The sequence below is a fragment of the Panthera leo genome, chromosome D2, assembly GCF_018350215.1.
Source record: "Panthera leo isolate Ple1 chromosome D2, P.leo_Ple1_pat1.1, whole genome shotgun sequence".
Classification (NCBI taxonomy): domain Eukaryota; kingdom Metazoa; phylum Chordata; class Mammalia; order Carnivora; family Felidae; genus Panthera; species Panthera leo.
The window spans coordinates 45,282,903-45,300,329 of NC_056689.1; the positions used below are offsets into that span (position 1 = coordinate 45,282,903).

The following is a 17,427-nucleotide window of genomic DNA, read 5'->3' on the forward strand; positions in this document are numbered from 1 at the left end:
ATCCTAGTGAGTGTGAAGTAGCTTTGATTTGCATTTCTTTAGTGAGTAACAATGCCCGCTATTTTTTCATATGCTTATTGGCTATTTGTACAACTTCTTTAGTGAAATGTCTCTTTGAGTCCTTTGCCTCATTTTTAAATTAGGACAGTTGTCCTTGTATTATCGAATTATGAGCACTTTTCACATGTTTTAGGTACAAGTCCCTTATCAGATATATGATTTGCAAATAGTCCCTCCTATTCTGTGGGTTATCTTTTCACTTTCTTGATGGTGTCCTTTGAAGCACAAAAATTTTTAATTTTTTAATTATGTCCAGTTTACCTGGTTTTTCTTCTGTTGCTCTTGCTTTTGGTGTCATACCTAAGAATCCTTTGCCAAATCCACGGCCATGAAGATGTATCTTTCGGTATTCTTCAAGAGTTTTATAGTTTTAGCTCCTATATTTATTATGTCTTTGATCCATTTTGAGTTAATCTTTGTATATGATGTAAGGTAGGGGTACAACTTCTTTCTTTTGCTTGTGGAAGTCCTGTTTTCCCATCACTTCCTCATTTGATCTTCAGTAGTGGACCCAAGGAACAAGATGTGTGTGTGTGTGTGTGTGTGTGTGTGTGTAGAGAGAGAGAGAGAGGGAGGGAGAGAGATGATTTATTTTTAAGAAATTGTCTCAGGCAATCAATTGTGCAGGATGACAAGTCTGGAATTTGTAGTGCTGGCCCCTGCAGGCTGGAAACCCAGGCAGAGTTTCTATGTTGAAGTCCTGAGGCAGAACTTCTTCTTCATCAGGAAACCTCAGTCTTTTCTCTTAAGGCCTTCAACTCATTGGATGAGTCCCACCCACATTATACAGGGTAATCTGCTTTACTTAAAGTCAACTGATAGTAAATGTTAATCACATTCACAAATACCTTCCAGCAATATCTAGACTAGTGTTTGGCCAAACAGCTTGGCACCAAGCTTTGTTGACATAAAATTAACCATCATTGTTGATATTGTGATATTGTTCCCATTTTATAGGTGAAAACACTGAGTCCTGGAGAGGTCAAAAGTCTTCTCCAAGGGCACAGTAAGTAGCTGAGTGAGAACTTGAACTGAAAACGAGCTCCAAAAAGTCATTCAGCCCTCACATCCACACGAGGCCTTTCTGTTTGTTCTGAGAACAGTCTAGGCTCAGAGAACACTTGAGTACTCTGCAAACAGGTTCCAGAAAGAACAGTTTCATCGACCACAAATACACACATACTGCAAGTGACTTGAATTTCTCTAAAACCTAAATTCCTCATTCCACTGGCCCTGAATTTTTAGCCCCAACGGTGCCCTACTTCTCACCAAATGAAGTCAGACTTAGATTTCCTCAGCTCTCTTTCTCCAGATGTCCAGAATGGCTTGGGCTCACTCCTCCATCTGTTCTGCCAAGGCCTCCAAGAACCGCACTTGCGTTAGAATGGCCTCTCCTCTTTGGTGATCCTGTGAGAGTTTGCTTCATCATCTTCTATCCTCAGCTCTTAACAATGTACTGTGTTACCCTGTCTCCCCAGGACTCGGCAATTCAGGGGTTCGGCCCAGTGCATGGCCTAGCCTAACTAGTAAGGACGGCCCATCTCTGCTGGTTTTGTGCGTGTATGTGTGTGTACATGGGTATGCACGTGTGTGCACACAGATACTTGTGTGTATTTGTGTGCTCACATTTGTGTGCACGAGATCACACTGTGCTTCTGAGCATACGCTCCTTGCTTAGGAGCACACTCTGCCCGACAGACTGACTGCATGGCCTAAGAACAAGCAGGAAGCTAGTCCACACAAGTCCGGCATGCAAAGCCACCAGAGCAGGGCCACACACTGTATTGCTTTTCTGTGGCTCCTGTAACAAATGACCACAAACTGAGTGGCTTAAAACAACTGAAATTTACTCCTTTTCAGTTCTGGAGGCTAGAAGCCAGAGATGAAGGTGTTGAGAGGGCCACAGTCCCTCTGGGCCTCTAGGAGACAATGTGTTCTTCACCTTTTCTGACTTCTGGTGACTGCACCATTCCAGTCTCTGTCTCTGTGGTCACCCCCCACTCCTCCTCTTCTGTCTGCCCTCTTCCCTATCTCGTGAGAATACATGTGATTGCATTCAGGGCCCACCTGGATAACCCAGAGTATGGCCCTCCTCTTGAAATCCTTCATCACATCTTTTGCCAGTAAAGTGATAGTCCCTCTGTGCCATATATGGTCATACTCATAGGTCCTGGGGTCCATGTCCAACCCACCACAGGGCTGAGCCAGGCTTGAGATCTTGTTAAGTGATGCCACAGCTCCTATGCCCTGTGTCCTCTGGGTCCTGTGCAGGGGGCCTCACTGAAGTCCGGGGTCTGTCTCTCCAAAGCACCCCTCTGCCTTTCCATCTTCCATCAGCCCTGGCTGCTGCTGTCTCCTCGGTGATGTCGTGTGCTTCCTCCAAATCTCATGTCTTTTTACATCTAATTTCAATTTCTCCAAACAAATGACGTTTAATGCAAACCCTGCAAGAGGGAAAGACAAAAGTGATCAGGGGCAGAACATAGGAAGTGAAGAATTTAAAAGCAGCTCACATTCTGCCTTAATGGCAACACAATTAATAAGAACAATGGTCGTTGTTGTCTGCAGCTGGAAGGTATTTTTGCAGATCTGGTGAGCAAATTCATAGTCTGAAGAAAGAATGCTTGATGGATCTTCATGGAGAAGACTACCAGTGTTATGGACTTGCATTCCCTGGGTGGTCTGTAGGACAAGAAACTTCTAACGTGGGAACCCCCCTGGGGGGCTGGGAGATGGCTAGTCTGCCTGTGTCAGCATTTTCAGACCCATAAATTTTTTTCTAGTGTAGCCAATATGCTGTACTTCATCCATTCTGTGTATTAGGAAGGCCCAGGATTGCCCCTAGAAAGGCTGCGTAGGGTAATAACTCTCACAGGCCCTTCCCATCCAGGATCCTGGATTGGTGGGTGGCCCCAGGGCCCCACCCATAGGGACAGCTGGGCTTTTGCTGCTGGACATGTGTTTGGGATTTAGCTGGTAAGTTGGGACATACGCTTGTTTCAGCTTATTCTCAGTTTCCATTGCTTTCTGTGATTTGTGTGGCACATATCTGTCAGTAGGTTCCCACACAGCACACTGCTCACTGATGCTAGTTCACAATTTCCAAGAGAGGAAGTCTTGGTCAAATATGTTGTTAGAGTCTTGCCATGTTTTTTCAACACCTCTTCAAAGGACCAAGCTGCAGAAGGAGGTCAAGCTGCTGTTCTGTATGTGTATGTGACAGCTTCTCCCGGTGACACCGAGACACTATACTGTTCCGTCATGGGGTCCTGGGCAGACCTCCTGTACCCACATGCCAGCTCCGGGAGCGGCCACCTGACTGGGGCCTTGTCCAGCAAAGGAAGGAGACTCCAACACTGACATGGAAGACCTCAAAGGCTCCGGGAGGTGGGGTCAGGCACGGCCTCCAGAATGTGAGCGTGACATTGGGGTCCTGAGAAGGTCACAGAAATCATATACTCACTGTCCAGCTCTATAGGCCCCTTTTATGTTTTTAGCTCTACCTGTTACCTACATCAGCACAGAACAACCCAGACAGGCCTCAAAGGCTCTTCCTCCCTAAAAAAGTGGGGAAAGGAGGAAGAGAGGGAACGCTTATGTGATTTGGGGTCCATTTTGGTACTGCAGTTAGCTAAAAGAGACCTCCATGAGGAGGCCCAGAGACCCCAAGTTGGGGACTCAGGAGCACGGCCATTTCTTGGGTTCCTTCTGGAGGTGACCCTCCAGTGCTTCTCAGGTTACATTTCTTCCTGAGAGGGTATGTGTGTGTACCTGGCATTTGCCCAGCTGGCCCCGGCTTCTACATCTTGTTGATGGGAGGTGCTTTCCTGTCAGGGAGTTAGGTGGGCAGCTGGTATGGGTCCCACCGAGCAGGCAGAAGGTGGGGAATCACCACCCATGTGAAGGGACAAAGAACTTGCCGTAAATCATATCTGAGAGTGAGGACCAATGTCAAAACCAGAGAGGAATGAGAAAATGGGCATTGTGCGTGGGTCTGTGGTGGGCAGGTACTAGGCACTGGTGTCCAAAACCAGGAGTCTGCGAAGCAGAAAAGAGAAAGACCAGACCAGGAGAGGCATGATCGGAGGGCATGATGGTCTGGCCAGATTCTGGACACGGGGGCTGCAGCTGGGCCCAAAGTCGACAGGTCCCAGATCGAGGTCGGCAAGGTTGGCTCCCTTCATGGATGTCACAGCATCAATAGGCATGCCTGGCTGAGGGGCTTCTGCTGAGAACTCCCAGGTCCGTAGGTGGGGAACAAACTGAGAAGGAGCCAAGGACTTGGGTCCTAAAACTATAATGGTTCAAAATCCTTTTGAATAGTGTGTTTTATTTTGCCCAGTATGGACCTTATAAAGAAGAAAATCCTGTTACCTGTGATGTCCATCATTTCATTAAAAAGGAGGAGATGTTTGAACTGCACTTGGCTGTTGTAAACAATACTTGCTTGCCCTTAGTCTGTTTACTTGATCCCGATTGGAGAAGGCTGCTGACCCCTCATAGGCCCATGCTGGCCATACGCGGCAAAGCCCCTCAGCCCCTATGCAGATGGCTGGCATGGCAGGGCTCTCCTGGACTGCAGGGACCCATGAGCAGGAACAAACACTCACGGGAGGGAGCTACAGAGAGGCAGACTCGGGCCCTTGCTCAGGCATATCTTTCTGAGAACCGGAACTGCCCACTCATGAGACAGGCTGCTTGGAAGAGGGGCAGTCCTAAGTGGGAAGTGTTCTGGGAAGCTGAGGCCCATGGTGTTAGACTTCTGCCTGATTTGAAAAATAAAGAATTTCTGGAAGTTTCATTCAGTCTGATCCAATGTAAGCCACCTGTGTGCAGGGCTGCCTGCTTTGGGTATAGTCACCCGTCCCCACGTGAAGGCAAGTCTGGGAAAAGCCGCACCCCTTCGTGTCAGGCTGTTCCAAACTTTCTCAGCAACCTTGGCTCCCCAAGGAGCTGCCATATGGATATAATAGGCTTGCCTTTGAAAGCCTTTGATCACACACTGGAGACGCCTCTGGGCCCCCTCTGCAGGCACCAGGGAGAAGGGGGTAGGGCTGGTCCTTTCACTCGGACCCTGGGGCAAGCTCTCAGCAGCAAAGCTCAGACTCCCTGGCACATCAGAATCACATCAATGTGAAGGTCTGAAGCAGCCTCCAGGGTGTCCCTGGGACTTGGGAAACCAAGCGCACACATGCATTCAGGATCAGCTACACCAGTGTGTGAGGCCAAAAGCAGAATGGAAATGCAGGACACTTGTTCAAAAATTATTGTGAATTTCGAGATTGCAACAGCAGAACATTAAATCAGGCAGGTCCCATGCTATTGCCCAGGCCATAGGGATGCCTGTGTGCATTCTAGAGTGGGGTGAGTGCAGGTTCCCTGCGGGGAAGAGGCTGGCAGGGGCCTCTCCTCATGTCGCTTAGTGCCATCATAGCTAATGCCTGGAGCCTGCTGCAGACTGCACCCACCCAGGTGGGCTTGCCCTGGATTCCTCACTATGCCCTGCAGAGGAACTGATGTCCAGGACAGAGAGAGCTGGTCAGATGAGCTATATATGGAACCACACCCTTGTATATACGAGGAAAAGAGTTTCTGAGTTCAGAGGGATGTGACCTCCCACACCCGCCTGTGTTGGCTCTGCTCATATGGGAATTCAGTTGGGCTTGGAAAGAGAAAGTTGCAAGGAAGGATTGACTCAAGGATTCCTGCTTTCTCCCAATTTTGATAGAATTCCGGAAGAGGTACAAGCCACGGTGTTTCTGTTACAGGTAGGAGAGTCTGCATTGTGTGAACGGAGGTATTGATTCTTGGATTCCCCAGGAATCGTGGGGATCCACCCTGGAATAAAGACAGCCAGAAGGGAAGTAGCTCGAAGCAGTTTGTAAAAGTGAAAGTACACTTCCAAGGTGGGAGAGCTGGCAGGCCAGAGGTGGCCACTGCCCTGAGGCTTTTGTGAGCTGGGTCTCAGGTCACAGACAGGGTGGTCTCTGATGGAGTCTGCTTCCAATCTTTTGGGAAACTCCTCCCACAGGGTGGGAGAGGGAGTTTTTACCCCTCCAAGGTTTGTACTTGAACCAGCATGGCAGCCTTCCCCCATGGCAGGGGGCTAAAGCTGCAATGTGAATGCATTATGGTGAGTCTAGGGGCTACCCTGGGGCAGAGGTGGAAGAGGAGAACATATGTGCTACCCCTGTGGCTCTTGGTCTGTCAGCCCCAGGATGCTGGAGCCAAGAGGTCAGGATGTTGAGGGGTCTTGGAGGCCACAAAGTCAGGATATTGTGCCCCCAGGTTTCTAATGTGTAATCTACTTATCACTGTCCTTGCCTCCAGCTCCTGTCTAACTAAGTGCCTACTCTATCATTTCGTGACCCAGTCGATAGAATGTTAATCACAGTGGACAAGTGTGTCCTTCTCCACCTTCTCCAGTCCATTGGTGCCTGGCTGACCAGAGGTCTCTGCACAAGTAGCACCAGAGAGGAAGTGGCCAAGAAGGGCACAGAAGGTGGCACTTGCCCAGGAGAGCACAGGCTTTGTCTTTGCTTCTTCCTGCTAACGTGACCATGACCTTCACTGTAGAGAAGGTAGTTAGGACAGAGGTCAGGGCAACAGAGCGAATTTGGGCTTAGCGTCACAACCAGGGTTCAAATCCTGGCTTTAGCAGTTCCTGGCTAGTGGCTCTGAGTAAAGTGTGAGGCTTCCAAGTGCTTCCACATTTGCAAAAGTCTTCTTCATTTGCAAAAGTCAGGATAAAAATGTCATTTATTCTGAGGTTATTGCTTGAGCCACTAAGTACAAGTCCCCAGCCCTGCCTGGTCCTCCAGGAGCCCCCCAGCCTTCCTCCCTGGCTCTTCTTCTGGCCTCTCCACGCCACCCCCATCTCTCTGTCTCTCTGTGTCTGCCTGTGGCTTTCTGCTTGACATCCCTGAACCTCTCTCTCCTCTTGCTCTTTGCCCGGAGAGTAGGTCACACGAGGAACAGGGGATGGCCCGTCAGCCCTGCAACTGGTCATCTCACTGGGTTTCAGCTTCTTCATACGTGTGGTAGCGGTAATATCACCACCCAGATACGACAAAAATGAATGCGCTTTAGGACACGTTAAAAATGCAGTACTAAGGGTGCTGGTCATTAGGCAGAGGGCTAACTGTCCGCATAACGGAGTGTCCAGAGGATGGCGCTGTTGCATTTTGTTCTCTGGCCGGGGGTGAAGAAAGCTTTGGGGAATCTGGTGGGAAGAATAACCCAGGGAGGTGGAAGGCAGACAGCATTTCTTGGGGGCACTCCTTGCAAGTTCTTTTCCCTGCACATCTGTCCAAGTCAGTTTGTCCTGAGCCACAGCCCACGGCAGCCCTCTGAGAGTGACCGAGGTCAGAGGCTCTCAGACCTTGCCTCCTGAAGACTTGGTGGCACATGTGGTGACAAGACACCTCAGACAAGAGGTGAGCAGGTCCCCACGCCGAGCCCAAAAGACCTACGAGACGGAAGCACTGTAGTGCTCTTCTGAGCAGGAAGATCAGAGCCAGAGCATCAAGAGAGGGGACAAAAGGGGTGCCACTAGAGTCAAGCCTTCACGGATGGTGACTTGGGCTCTGCAGCTGGAAGTGAGGTGGCCAGGCAGCCGGCTGAGGGCATCGCCAGGGAGTGGACCTGGGAGTGGGCTGGAGCTTGGCATCTGAGCGGGCACAAACTGGGAGCCGATGCTGGAATAGTGGAGCAGGGCCCAGGCCGCTGGGCAGGGGTGACTCATGGCCCAGACCTCCCTCCCCTGACATGGGGGAAGTGAGGGACGGCATGGGGCTAACTGCTGCCCACTTGCAAACATCTGCTTTCTCACATACCCACACACATGCCCTTATATGGACATGTCCACTCTCCCTGCAGACAGAGACGCTGCCCACACCTGTCCACTCGCCACCATAGCAACTCTGTCTCCATGCCCTTCTCCTCTGCCCCCCACCTAGGGAAAGAAGGGCCTGTGGGGAGGGGTGGTGAGGGTATGGCATTGAGGAGTCATCAAACCCAGGTCTCAGATTCAGGAAAAGTCCACAGTTTAGACATTTGACTTTATTTCCAAGTGAAACTTTGATGCAGGCACAGAATACACCACCAGGACTAAAAGATGTTCCTCATCCATCTTTATGGTTGAGCAACGTTGTCGTACCAGGAATTAGTACTTTCTGTAACTCCAGTAATTAATTGTATTTAAATTAATTAATTTGCATTATGTTAAAGCTCTTCATTAGTTCCTTGTAAACATTTGGCGCAAATCACTTTTTAAAAAAATATACTGAGAGCTTCAACCAGTGGGAATGGCCTGGGCCTCTCTAGGCCTCTTATAGGCTCTGCTCTGGCCAGCGGTCAGAAGGGCCATGGAGTGGAATCTTCACTACCTCTGGACTCTTCCTCACTCCACCCCATTCCATGTGTGGCCTCTAGAGTCAGAGAAGAGAATGAAATTCAGAAGAAATGGAAACTCTGTCCCGTCTTGGGGTCAATGGGGCTGAGTCCAGTCCTGAGGCCCAAGCCCAGGACAGAGCTGAACACACACTGCTCGAGGAAGCCGGCAGGTGCAGGCAGAGCTGGATGTGGCCACTAAGGACCTGAGTTCTTCAGTGGCTGGGAACCCTCCCCCAGGAAGGCTGGACATCATCACTTGAACACATGTCACCGAGGAGTAAAAATAGGGACATTGCAAATACCAAAGCAAGAGCGCATTTATTCCAACAAATGCAAATCCAGGTCCTGTCTCCCACGGAGTCCTTGTGGGAGGGCAGCCCACAGATGTGTTCTGCTGGTGAGCTGGTTATGCTGAGTAAATTAACTGCAGAGATGCGGGCTGTAGGCTGCCCCATCCCTTGGGGTAAATTGTGCCTGCTCCTCCCAAACCATCTCAGAGTCTGAGTTTATGGGCAGCGGGTGGCCCCGTGTGAACCGCTGGCTGTGCAAGCATCATGCCACTGGGTCCAAGCACCTGCAGCCGTGGTACAAGCTACTACCCGAGGGCCTCTGTCATGCCCTCTTTCCATCCTGCAGATGGTTTTGGGGGTAGTGTTTAGTGGCTCAAGGGTCATCTTAAAAAGCACTGGGCCACTGATACAACACAGGCACCAGCAGTCAGAATGTGCTCCGGACGCTCCAAGCAACCCAGTCATCCGGGTGGGTACTGGCCAGGGCTGAGCCCAGCTTGCCCCTCAATGCCTGCCTCCCGGCATCTAATTGTTCTTCAGCTGAAAGGTGACCTGATAAACTTTGATGGGATATTTGAGAAGCTCCTGGGCTTTGGTGGCCGACAGACCGATGGAGACCTATGGGTTGGAATCATGCCTTTGACTGGTGTTACTTGAACTGCATTTTGGTTTCTGCATGTGTAAGCTGTGACTCATCACACCCATCTCACTGGGTTGTGGGAATCTGTGAAGTGATGGGTGTAGAGCACATAGCTGTCCCTGTCCCCTTCACGCCCTGAAGTTACTGGAATGCACCCCGTCCTTCTTGTCTCCATAAATCTCTGCCCCATCTGTCTGTACTCCTCTGCCTCCCTTTTGTTCTTTTCTGCTGGCTCTGGATTATTTTTCTACTCTCCCCTTTTGGTTGTCTCCCCTAGCACCCCAACAATCCTTCTAGGCTTTCCTCTTCTCCTAAGCTCTCACCCCCAGCCGCTTGCTATTGTCTTCCCCTGAAGCTGGACCCCGTGGTGTATGCGTGGGCAGGCTTTTACCTCTAGGATGTGGCAGCTTCCTTTCCTTCTTCAGGCTGGCATGCAGACAGACTTAGTCCCTGTCATGCCCAGAGGGACACAGGACCTCTCAGCAGGACCCCTCTACCCTGTCTCCCCCTGCCTGCAGGCCGGCACTACCTGCACCCACACTCAGCCACGCTCATCCCTTCGTAGTGGTACTTGAGGGTGGGGACCCCCATGTCATCCTTGTAGAGGATGGAGATGGGGCTCAGTTTGGTGGGCACGCAGCAGGCCTTGCCCACTTTCATGGGGAACTTGAGATGCACCAGGGTCTGCACAATGGCGTGCTTCGTGGGGGTCACGTCATCAGCCAGGGGGAAGAAGCAGCCCCCTTTACATTCGTACGCATCATACTCCTTGGGTGCAATGATCCAGCTGTCCCAGCCGATGTCCTCGAAGTTCACCCTCAGGGAGGTCTTCTGACAGTGGTTGTTGGCCCCGGCACTTCTCTTCCGTCTGGCTAAAGATGACCCTGTGGCCTTGTGACCTTCCCCATCCTCATCCTTGTTGTCCCCTGCTTCTGCCGGACCATTCTTGGACAACTTCTTGAGCACACTCTCCTGTTCATGGCCAATCATCTCCCTGAGCTCCAGCCTGGTCTCTTTGGTCCCATTGCTGCGGTCATTGGAGAAGACGACGAAGAAGGGCAGGTTTTTGGGGCCTGGGGGGACACTGATATCCAGCTTGTCACAGCCCTTCCTGTGACTCTCCACAGTCACTTCCAGTTTATTTTTGCTCTTGGTGGAGTCTGCTCTGACCCACCGCTTCACAGCACTGGAGACCTCAAAGGTCTCCCAGCCCTCATCCCGAATGTCCTGGGACACCAGGAATGTCTTGGTTCCTGTAGAAGCATCCCAGGCATCTGCTCCATCCAGAACATCATAAATGGCCATGTTGCCTTTCAACTCATGTGAAGAACCTCCGTGGTTTTGACAGGAGGCATAGAGTCGGAGCTCGGCCCTGGTGATCTGCTCATGCCTGGGAATGGAGATGTTGAAGAGCAAGATGTGCTTCTGGAAGGGAAAGTCTTCCGTGGCCGCAAGAGAGACAGCATCTGAAATGCAGGCACACAGTCAGCGATGGGCATCTTTCATCACACCAAAACAGACTCATGGCTCGTGTCAAAGGGCACCCAAGATGACATTGACCGATTCTACCAAACCTTTATTGGGTTTCACCTAAGCCCTTAATGTAGAAGAGAATTTTCAAAGTTACATTTAGGATCTTCCAAAGAAAACCAGAGGCAGGAGAGGCCTTGCATTGGAGTTCACGGGTCCAACTCTTTAGTAAGCATCTAGTCAGTGCCCAGCCTTGCACTACAAGCTTTGCCTTCTATATTTCACTTTGCTTTTCTCACTAACCCTGCAAGGGTCTAATTATTATTCTACTTTTACAGATGTGGAGACTGGTATTTAGGATGTTTAACTGCCAAGCGAACACATCCTGTAAAGCTCTTCACTTAAAAAAAAAAAAAAAAAAAAAGAACCAAATAACATAGCAAAGCACATTGTCAGCCTCAGAGTGCAGATCCTGAGTGTATGATGTTAAAGGAGACACCCTGGGAGGGGGCGGTGAATCTCCAACATCAAGACAATGTTAAAAATCTCAGCGTTTAAATAGTATAGAGATCATTCAGAATTGTAATTTCTGAGCAAAGTTAAAGTGGATTTTTTTATGTTTGAGGAAAAAAGAAAACATATTAGCCTCCACTGCTGTGTTATGGTAGGCAAAAACAGGGCTTGCCTTTTAGCTACACAATGGTGTCCGTTTCCAACCTCTCCTGGCTGATGCACAGCCATCAGGACACCTCTATTATGCCGTGGCTCAGTCACAAACATGAGACCACAGCATGCTGCGGTGATATCCAGTGGTGTCTGACAGGCCAAAGTGCTAATCCAGACCTTGCCCTTTCCTAGGCTTGTGACCTTGGAGGAGTCCCGCGTCTCTCTGGGCCTCCGTTTCTTCATCTGTAGAATGGGCTCATCCTACCTGCCTTCCAAGGTTGGTGTGAGGCTTCCACAAGAGGGCACATGGAACTTACGGACACAGTCCCTGCCTCACAGCTGATAATCAGTCTTTTGCCTCCTTCCCAGACCCTCCTTCCCAACACGCGTTCCCCCCTCAAAGCATGTAGCCCCTCACCCAATGTGGATGTGCCATTCTAGCTCCTGCAGAACGTATGTGAAGAGCGAACGGGCTCTATGAGCATCAATGCCCTACCGTGCTCTTATTGTGGCATGCTTTGAAGATGGCTGTGGAACCACATCACACATCTAGAAAACAAACACCCTCCCTACCTGAGCTGCACGTGGACCATCTGTAAACGGAAGCATACCTGCCCTCCACAGGAGTGCTGGCCACAGGCAGGGGTGGGATCGAGTCAGAACACTCATTTTGGGGGCATGGACAATGCTGGGCGGGGGAGGGGATGGTAACAGAGATGGCTCCAAATGCTGGACTCCCAGATTCTGGGATTTGGTGATGAGATTCAGCCGAAGAAGCTCAGCCTTCTCCTAAAGCGCAGGTTACAGGCACGTCCCATGGGGACGGTGAGGTGCTGGCAGCATCTGGGTGACCCGCACATTGTAGTTTTTAAAATGAAGCCAGTATTTTAAAAATCAGGCAAGTTCACATGAAATCTAGATTATTCTTCTTCTTTGGGGCAATCAGAAAACGCAGCACTGCTGGGCATGTATCATGACTCTCACGTCCTTTAGACTGGGCATGAGCTCTGCAGGCGGGCACGTCTGGCCTACCATGGTCCTGGGCAAGGCCTGTTAGGGGTCGGCAGGGGTCAAGTCCTGGAGGAGAGAGGCCGCATGTGCCTGGCTGTTCGGAGAAACAGCAGAGGCAGGAAAAGCCTGAGCTTTGTAGGCAGGTGGGGCCTGGGTCAGAATGCAGCTGCTGAACCACTGTGTGACCCGGGTAAGTTCCCTCAGCATCTGCAAGCCTTGGCTTCCTTCCCTGCTCACAAGATCATCTCACCTATGTCACGGCCATTAGTGGGCACAAGCCCTAAGTCGATGTTTGTTATCTTCCAGTCCTATTAAAGCAGGCAAATCATTTTGTATTTAGAAAATAAGAAAGCTGTCCTCTGATGTTTCTCTCACAAAAATTGATCAGACTTGTAGATACTTTTTGGTGGGAGAGAAATAGCCATTCTTTCAGAGTTAAAAAAGACACCACTTGGGTGAGGCTAAGTAAATTGTCTGTTTCAAAGTAGGAAGGGGGCCATAAAGGAAGGGGAAGAGGAGAAGGGATGGAAGAAAGGGAGCTGGCATTCGGGGGCACCTAATGTGTTAAACGTGGCACCGGGCCCAGGGAGGGAGAACCTTCCACAGCAGAGCTGTCCAGTAGGACTTTCTGCAGCGATGGACGGGACCCGTTTCACACTCGGCACTGTCCTATAAGGTAGCCATTAGCCACACATGACCATTGAGCTCTTGCATTGAAGACAGTGAACTAAGTTATTAATTTTATTTCATTTTAATTTATTTAAATAGAAACGCAAAGAGCCTCGTGGGTCCAGTGGCCACCGTACTGGGCAGTGCAGCCGTGACCCCTGAGTCCCCCCGGGGTGCCCTGGTGGAGCCGACTCTACCTTCCACGCTGAAGCTGCGCACGATGTTGGATGCGGGGGTGGTCGACTTGTCGGTGGTGTATCTGTTGTACAGGTCGATCATGTACTGCGGTGGCTCCGCTCGGGTTTTGTCCTGGGAAGGGACCCCGCTCAGGTTGAGGCTGCGCAGGAAATCCACCTTCATGTTCTCCAGAAACATCCTCAGGTCGAAGGTGCCTCCCTCCCGCTCGCCTCCGGGCCCCCCTAGCAAGCGGTGGGCGTCTCCCCCCGCGGGCGCGCGCCCCCGGCTCTCCAGCGGCTTCCCCTGCGCGGAGCAGGCCAGCAGGGAGAGCACGGGCAGGGCCACCCATAGCGCCCCGCAGCACATCTTGGGACGGCGCTGTCGCCCTGGACAGGAGACTGCGGGCGGCCGCCGGGGGTGTTAGCGGGCGCGGGGAGGAGCCCAAAAGGAGCGCGCCCGCATTTTCTTGCCTCTGCACGGAACCACCGGCCGGCTCACAGGCTCTCAGCCGCAGTCCCCGGGGTGGCCTCCGCGCGCTCTTATCTGGCCCTCGATGCTGCGCTCCCACCTCTTATCTAAGTGAGCTCTCCGTTAATGAAGGCTCTATAAACATCTGACAAACACGCAGGGCTTGTGGGAAGCCCACGGCCTGCTGCAGAGAATCTGAACTTCTCCGTGGGGTTATCGCCCCCCTAATTAGGATCCTCTCTCATTTCCTTGCCAGCTCCGTTCAGAAGAATCTAGAGACAGGGTGACCCAGGCTCCATCTCCGGGGCCACAGAAACAATTCGGGAAACAGAGAAGACCAAAAAGTCCTCCAAATATAGAAACAACACAAAACTCCCAGAAGACTTCCACAAAGAAGTGGTGGGTGGGGTGGATGGCCGAGCGGGGTGCCCCAGGGTCAGTGGGAGGCGGGCTCCCTACGGAGCACATGTGTGCCTGTGTGTGTGTCTGGAGAGCCCGGTGTCCGCGTTGTCGTCTGTCAAGTGAGATCCCTGAACATTAGGGATCAGGGAGGATGGAGGCTTTGGACCTCTGAGAGGAGGGTTCAAACCCTGGCTCCCTCATATACCACCCACTAGTGTCACATCACCTCTACGACCCTGGGGTCCAGAAAAGAATTGTGAGGAATCTAAGATGATTCTATGCTAAACATCATGGCACCATCTGTTGGGTGGCCACATTCTGGCTGTTACTTCCCTGTGCTTCCCCGGCCTGCCCTCCGGGGACACCACACCCACCCTGAGACCTGTTGCCCAAGCCCCAGAAGCGCTCTGTGCCTGGGCTTGGGGGGCTCCTTGCTCATGTCAATTGGGCCACACTCGTCAGCCAGCAGAAGTGTGCAGTCTGGGGACAGGAAGGGAGGCAGGGAAGCCCTGAGACCAGCATATGCCCAGGAGATGTCCCCCTGGCCCCAGGAGGCCAAGGTCCCAGGGTCTGTGTAATTGTAAGAGCATCGTGCCCACACGTAGGCTCTGTTCATTTCCATTATGTGTGGCATTGACCAAGGTAAGGAATGGGGATAGTTAACAATCTTGGGGGCCTATACTGAGGGGTATTTGAACACGAAATTTTTCCATGCTGGCAGGACTCCTGGGGAGAGGTAGCACTGAGCTGAGTAGCTTCAGGAAGACGTAGGAGGGGCCTCGGCAGGCCAGCTGGCGGAGGTCAGAGATCCCAGTGTGTGCCCAGTGTTCTTCCCACCCCTAATGGGGGCAGGGTGAAACCAAGAGCCTCAGAGTTGCCGGGCCTGAACAGAACTTGCTGTCCCCATCCTCTGGGGACACTGTCAAAGGAGGGTGGACGGGAAGGGGTGCAGCTTCAGAAGTGCTGCTCTCGAGAGGGGGCAGGAAGCACGCTGGGCGTTGAGCCAGCTCAGTGCAAGAACTCCCTGGGGCGGGGAAAGGATGACGGGGTATGGAGCCTGAAAATGGAGCTGCAGCAAAGAAGGCCTGGGAGGAGCTGGGAAGTGAGCCAGGCGTCCCCCATGGTGCTCCAGTTCCTGGAGGTAGCCCAGAATCAGGTCCCATTCAAGAGGCGGAGCCAAAGGACACATGGGTGTGGCCTGAATGTGGGTCAGGGGAGCGTAAGGGGCTGCTACCTGATGTTTTCTTAAAAGCATGGTAGGTTTTATTTTCTGATTATCCCAGTAGTACGTAGTGCAGATAATTGAGGGAATGCAAAACATGAAGAAGGAAATAAAAATAACCAAATGTCTCCCCGACCAGTGATGCCCACAGTTAATATTTTGAAATAGAGGATATGCAGCTCCACAATCCTCTATCTACAACCCTTTTGGCAAGGAGTGTTTTGAGATTCTGAGATTTTCAGATTTTGGTAATTCGGTATGGCACATATACCGTACTATCCCAATGGGGTTGGAGATAATACCTTATAACCAAATACATTAACATTTCTGCAGTGACACAAATAGAAACACACATATCCATTCAGATCAAGTTTTGCCAGGAAAAGAGTTAAAAGGAGCTTCAGGTTTTCTGATAGTTTTGGATTTGGGATCTCAAATAAAAGACTGTGGACGTGTTTACATATGGGGTCACCACATGTGCCCATGGAGGCTGCACATGAGCCCTGCCCGGAGGCACTGGTCACATAGACCGTAATGTGGATGATGCCCCCAGAGCGGTGCAAAGCAACATGGCTGTGTATTTCTGGAATGCTCTGCCCAACAGACTCAGGGTATCAATATATCCATATGTCGTTTGTTGTTTTTAACTAATTGTATCAGGCCTCCTGATCCATGTTATCAGGAAGTCTGATCCATTGCCTACATTGTCCAAGTGTGCTATAGGTTTATTTAGTTCAAATGAGGTGGAGGTAGATGGTATCAGTCCAGCCTCTTAATGCCAGAAGTGGTTGGGGAGAAAGGGCTCCTAGCGGGTCCCAGCTGCTGTGGCTTCTCAATGACACCTGGTTTTGTTGTTGGGGGTGGGTCCCACACATCTAAGACCTGCTTGAGCACAGCTGCTGGGATGCCCTGGCTGGTTCAAGTTTCTGCCCAGATCTCCGTGATGTCCTCTTTTGGGCACCAAGATAACAGACTTCTCAAGCACACTCCCCGGCTTACCATTTTTCAGAAGGCAGGTGGCTGGGGTGAGAGAAGAAGCTGTCCATGGCCACATTCTGATCCCATTCTGCTCTCACACAGATCTCTAGGTTCTTGTAGGGAGCCTGGGTCACCAGCTCCGACTCCCACTTTCCTCAAGGTGGTGTGAATTCAGAGACCTTGTTACCTTTTTGTACAAATGAGCCTTGGTCCAGCTGGACAGATCCCCCTAACTCTGTGCCTTAGGGAACAAGGTTTGGGTCTCATTCTGTCTTTCCCAACAGATGCAGGGATCCTCATGCAAAAGGACCCCCTCCCTCTCCTGCCACCAGTCAGGCCTCAGGCTGCCTTAATTGAACCACAAAAGATAATATTTACCCTTCTTTTCCCAGTTTTCTCCTCCCCCAAATAGGGTACCATATGGCCCAGCAATTCCACTTTTGTGTATATACCCAAAAGAATGGAAAGCAAGGTCTCGAAGAGATATTTGTACGCCTACGTTCATTCATAGCAGCATTATTCACAATAGCCAAAAGGGTTGAAGCAATCCTAGTGTTCCCTGGTGGAGGAATGGATAAAGAAAACGTGGTACACACATATGATGGAATATTATTCAGCCTTAAAAAGGAAGGGAATTCCGGCACATGCCACAATGTGGATGAAACTTTAAGACATGCTGAAGGAAGCAAGCCAGTCACAAAAGGACAAATGTTGCCTGACTGCACTCACAGCCAAATGCATAGAGACAGAAAGTAGCATGGTGGTTGCCAGGGGCTGGGTGGAGGGGCACTGGGACGTTATTGACTATTGGGTACGGAGTTCCAGTTTTGCAAGATGAAAAGGGTTCTGAGGAGGGATGGTGCTGTTGGTTACATAATAATGTGAATGTACCAAATACCACGCAGCTGCCAATGGTAAATTTTAGGATATGTATCTTTTACCACAATTTGAAAAAGGAATTTAAAAAAGTATATCATTTA

General features: G+C 50.8%; 1 protein-coding gene across 1 annotated transcript; it reads right to left on the bottom strand.

Moving 5' to 3' along the window:
• Positions 1 to 9,908: 9,908 nt before the first annotated feature.
• Positions 9,909 to 13,743, bottom strand: GDF2 (growth differentiation factor 2). The gene is made up of 2 exons (XM_042909201.1): positions 13,398 to 13,743; positions 9,909 to 10,850 (listed from the first exon to the last, which is right to left on the bottom strand). The coding sequence occupies exons 1-2, from the start codon at positions 13,741 to 13,743 to the stop codon at positions 9,910 to 9,912; spliced, it is 1,287 nt and encodes a 428-aa protein (XP_042765135.1). The 3' UTR covers position 9,909.
• Positions 13,744 to 17,427: the final 3,684 nt, after the last annotated feature.